The following is a 5,103-nucleotide window of genomic DNA, read 5'->3' on the forward strand; positions in this document are numbered from 1 at the left end:
CCGGGGAGGGTGGTGGTCTAGAGAGGCCCTCAGGGGGCTGCTGGGGCGGGACCCAAGGGAAGACAGAAGCCGCAGGGCCCAGCCGAGACGAACATCTCCCTGCTTTGCTCTTGTGTGGACCTAGGAGGCCCTGGTTTCCGGGGACCCTGCTGGCCGGCGTCGGGGCGCACTGAAAGCACACAGCAGGGATGGGCCACCGGGGCCTTCCCATGGACGCGTGCGGCCCAACCCACAGGCTGGCCCTAGGGGTCCACACCTGCCACGGGGCTCGGGGCCTCCAGCCTCACACGGCCCCTCCCCCGGCGCGCGCGGCCTGGACCCAGCACCCAGCAAACCCGTGGGCTGTACCCAACCCCCGGAGGAAGGGCCTGCCAGAAAGCCCAGGCTGAGAGCAAGGTTCTGGGGCTCCGGGACACTTGGGGTCTGCAGTTTTATTACGAAAACAGAAACATAACCTATATAAAAAGAAGAGCTCCATCCTGCGGGGGCATACGCGGCAGGGGAGGGCAGCTCCGAGTCCTCGGGCGGCCGATGGCGCCCGCTAGGCGTCCTGCTGCTGGATGAAGGGATTGGGGATGGCCTCCATGCCGTCCTGCGGGCAGATGAGCACCACGGAGGTGCCCCTGCACACCACCAGGCCCAGCTGGCGGGTGTCCTCTGTGAGCTTGTACTGGTCGTCGGGGTCTGTGGAGAGAGAGGGACAGTGGCAGTGAGACGGCCCCCGCGTGGCTTCTAGACCCGAGGGACGGGCATGGGGGAGAACTGCGGGACAGACAGGGTGGGGGGTGTGGCCCGAAGGAGCCAAATCAAGGGAAGAGGCTGGGTTGAGCGACAGGCCGCGTGCCTCCCCCCCCACCCCAAAGCCCAGGCACGCTGCCCTCGTCTGGAGATGGCCTGGACCACGAGGGTGACAGCGCTGGCGACAGCGGTCCACGCCGGCCCTCTTTCTGCAAACACGGCACAGGCGGGGGGAATTCCGGGGCAGGCCGCTAAGTGGGGACCCTGGCGGCTAAGCCAGCAGGTACCATGATAGGAGCTGCTGGGAAAACAACCAGGCTGGGGCTCCCGGCTCCTGGAAAATCCTGGAAGGCCCGTGCGGGTACCGCTCGCCCGAGGTTCACAGGCAGGTAGGGCTGGGATGAAAGGCCTCATGGGAGTGAAGCAGCTGGAAACCGGGGTCTCCTCTGCAGGATGCTGGGGGAGGGCCAGGCGGTCCCACGTGCCGGAGACCAGGTCTCTGGGGCACAGCTCTCCCTGACCAGATCGTGCAGGAGTAACCTCTGTGCTAGGCCTGATCCCTCCAGGAACCCACGTCGGGGGCTGCTCTGGGGCTGAGTCAAGACAGCACCGGCCCCACCACGGGGAGGCCGCCCCGGAGGAGCAGGCTCCCAGGGCCTCGCGGCCTGGCGTGCACCCCAGCACCGGCCTGTTTTCCTGCCAGGCCCACGCGGTGCAGCTCTCACAGAGGAAGACACCGTCTAACCACGGAGGCCGGGCCAGGATCCCCACGGGGGTGGCCCCAGAGGGGAGCGGAGAAACTGAGGGCTAAGCAAGAGGCCTGGGGCACCGGCTGTGCAGCCACAACTGCGCTTTCCCCACAAAGAGGAGGCCCTGTGACTCTGTCACCAGAGAAAGACAGGCCGTCCCCGAGGGGCAGGACCGCCGCCCTCCTGGACCTCAGGCAGGCTGACCTGCACTTCGTGTTGGGAGGTGGGCAGACGCCGGCCAACGCCCTATGCTGCTGCATGGGATCTGGAGACTTGCGGGGACAGGGAGCAGGACCCTCTGCCAGCAGTGGAGCGTCCACCAGGGGCGGCAGGAGACGGGGGACACCGGCCATGTGGTTCACAAGCTCCGTGTCTGCGGTGGGGGGTCCGCTGGGGGGGTCTGGGGCAGGACGAGCCCGGCAAGGAGCCCCCGCGCCCCGCGGCCATGCCCACCTCTCATGTACTCCACGGTGCCGTCCAGCACGAGGTTGAGCAGCGGGTCGAACCCCTTCAGGATGCCACTGGCTTGTAGGAACCACCGAGAAGAGAAACAGAGAGGCGTCAGGGAAGTGGCTGTTCTGGGACCGGTGCAGTCGGGCTACCCCACGTGCCGATGTGGGGGGCAGCCTCTCCAGGGACGGGAGAGACGGGACACCGGCTCAGGGGTGAGGGTGAGGGCAGGCTCCAGGCCGGGAGCCAGGAGGTCGAGCCCAACCCCCCCCACGGAACGGCGCGGCAAACGTCTTCGCAAGGGCCTGCGGGGGCAGTTTCAGCAGTGCGGGCCCGTGGTTTGGGCCCGCGGTCTCCAAAGCAACCGCCCGCTTGGCCTTCCGGGGCGAAGTAGCCCCGGGACACGCAGATGCTCGGGAGTGGCTGCGCCACGCGGAGACTCCCCTTACGGATACAGAAACGTGTGACAACCGTCTCATTGTCTTCAAATGCTCGGGGTTGTTAAAGACTGTTCCCACCTCACCAACCACGGCCCCCGTGGAGTGACGACCGGCGCCGCCGTGTGAGGCGTAGGAGACGAGGGGACCAGCTGTCTGGTCTGAAAGCCCCCCCACCCCGCCGCACAGGCCTCCCCTTCCCAGGCACAGTGGGAGAAGCGGGCGTGCCCCCATGTCAGTACGGGGGCAGAGCTGTGGAGTCTGTGCCATGAGCACGGCTGGTGTGACCTGCAGCCACACAGGAGTAGGGCCGGGTCTGCAAAGTACAGCCCGCGGGCCAAAGCCGGCCACTGTGCTTCCCAAAGTAGCCAGGCTGGCTCACAGCCGCGCCCACTTGCTGACGAACGGTCCGTGGCTGCTTTCCTGCTCCAGGGGCAGGAGTGACCGCTGTGACAGAGACACTCGGGCCCTTTATGGAACATGTCTGCCAGCCTCCGACTTCCTGGGTTGGATCCCCTGGCTCTGTGGCTTCCTCTCCCTGCTGGCCCCCAATCCCCACCCTGCAAAACAAAGGTCACGAGGACACCTGCCCGACGGGACTATGAGCAGCGGGCACTGCGCCCACTCCTGTGGGTCTGCCTCAGTGGGGCGCGAGCCCATGTCTCCCACCCCGGTGACGACCCTGCGTCACCCCTCCCGTCAAGTGGGGGAGGGCACCCACGAATACGATGGGATGTCATTCCTGTAAGGGTGTTATAGGACTAGGAAGACCAACGAGTCTGCAGAAGTGACTGAGGTCCCCAAACCAGTGCACTTTCAGCTCCTGGAGAGACTCTGCTCCGCCTGACCCGATCAGATGCGCTGTGAAGGGAACAGGGTTTCGTAAAAGAAGAACCGGGAAGCACGGGAAGGATTTTCCTGCGGGGCCCGAGGGAACAAACTGCCATGCTGAGGACAGCGTCCTGTGGCAAGGGCTGGCAGGCCACCTCGGGGAGCCACGTGTCCCCAGACAGCTGAGCAGGACATGGAGACCCCGTCCTACAGCCACAGGGACCTGAATTCCGCCGACAACCCGCAGGGCAGGGGGAAGAGCCCGGGCCGGAGAGAACAGGCCCCTCGATACTCCTTTACTGCAACCCGTGAGACCAAGAGCCCCAGCACCCCGACTCCTTCCTAACAGACGCTGCGGGACAGGAAGTCCGTGCTGTCTGAGCTGCTCGAGGGCTGGCGATGTGCTACGCAGGGTGGAAAGCCCACGCGAGCACCCTGGGAAGCGAGAGCTGTCTCACCGCTGCCAGCTGCCCCCACCTGAAGGCACCGCGCCGTGAACCACGACGGCGCCACCCAGGCACCCACGCCTCAGGGCACACCCCGGAGGTCAGAGGCAGCTGGAGCGACAGGACGTCGCTCCAGTGCTTGCTGGTGTCAGGAACTGAGCTACGCCTGCCTCCAGCCCTGCAGTCCTCACCGAGGCCCGTCAGGTCGGCGGAGGGGAGAAAGGAGCGGCGCCTCAGGGAAGGTGAGCTGTCCCAGGTCCCCCGGGTGGTGTGCCGAAGCGCTAGGGCTGCGACCCCAGAGGCCGGGCTGCGGGTATACCCAGGCCGCGCTGCCCACATGCACGCGCAGCACCAGGCCGCCTTCCTGCCCTCGCCGCACTTCGTTTCAGGGGAAGATGCACAGGGCAGTGTGTCGGGGAACCTGGACAGGTGGTACCCGGCGCTTACACCAAAGGGGCGTAGCCCCGAGTGGTCAGGGATGCTTCCCACAGCAAGAACCTCGCGCTGAGAGCAGGAAAATGACTCTGGCGTTACCCCGGGGTTAAAAAAAAAAATGAGAGACCCCCAAAAGGAGCGACCTGCGCCCAGCCCACGCCCCTAACCTCACTGCAGCCTCCCCCAGTCACTCTGGGACTCCCGGGCGGCTCCGGGGAGCTGGTCGTCCTGAGCGATCCCACCAGCCCTGGAAGGAGGGCGAGCAGGGCCGCTCCGTCCGCTCCCGCAGCCTCCTGCGCCCGAAGACCTCCCCTTCCGCCCGCGGCGGGGCTCCCTCGGGTCCACACCGCGTGCTGCGGCAGGAAGCCGGCAAGAGCCACGAAGCTCACAGGTTTCCATCTCCACCGGCAACAGCCCGAGCTGGCGGCCCACTGCGCCGCGCGCCCTTGGCAGCCCCGTGGTAGCGCAGGGCTCCTGGGAGCCGCGAGGCTGCCCTCTCCCCGGGACCGCGGCGGCGGACGGCGCCCGAGCGGGGCCCGCGCTGCAGGCTGACCGCAGGGGCAGGTGGTCTCCGCGGGGAGACGCCCGGCTGGGCTGTCACACGGCCCCAGAGGCACCCAGGCTTGCCGCTCAACGTGCCCGAGCGCCCCGGGCAGGCCCCGCCAGCGAGAACGACACGAGCCCGGAGCCCGGGCAGCGCGGGGTGCAGGGGCATCACGGCCCGGCTGGGGCAGCTCCCGGGAGGGACTCACAGCGAGAGGCGGGCGCGCAGCGCGCAGGCCGGGGATGCCCGTCCCGGCGGCACGTCCGCGGCTCGGGCTGTCCGGCCGCCGCCCGGGCCTCGGCTTCCCCGCGCGCGGAACGCGAGGCGCAGCGCCGACGCCGGCGGGGTTCGGAGTCCCGCCGACTTCTCCGGGGCCGGCGCTCGAGGCGGGGCCGCCCTCCGCCCCCTCCGCCCCCCTCCGCCCCCCTCCGTCCCCCTCCGGCCCCCCTCCGTCCCCCTCGGCCCCTCTCCTG

The 5,103-nt window shown here is 68.2% G+C and overlaps 1 protein-coding gene across 1 annotated transcript; it reads right to left on the reverse strand.

Moving 5' to 3' along the window:
* Positions 1–413: 413 nt before the first annotated feature.
* On the reverse strand, positions 414–2,608 carry LSM7 (LSM7 homolog, U6 small nuclear RNA and mRNA degradation associated). The gene is made up of 3 exons (XM_059387620.1): positions 2,456–2,608; positions 1,941–2,085; positions 414–684 (listed from the first exon to the last, which is right to left on the reverse strand). The coding sequence occupies exons 1-3, from the start codon at positions 2,606–2,608 to the stop codon at positions 542–544; spliced, it is 441 nt and encodes a 146-aa protein (XP_059243603.1). The 3' UTR covers positions 414–541.
* Positions 2,609–5,103: the final 2,495 nt, after the last annotated feature.

This window comes from Mustela nigripes, chromosome 2, assembly GCF_022355385.1.
Source record: "Mustela nigripes isolate SB6536 chromosome 2, MUSNIG.SB6536, whole genome shotgun sequence".
Classification (NCBI taxonomy): domain Eukaryota; kingdom Metazoa; phylum Chordata; class Mammalia; order Carnivora; family Mustelidae; genus Mustela; species Mustela nigripes.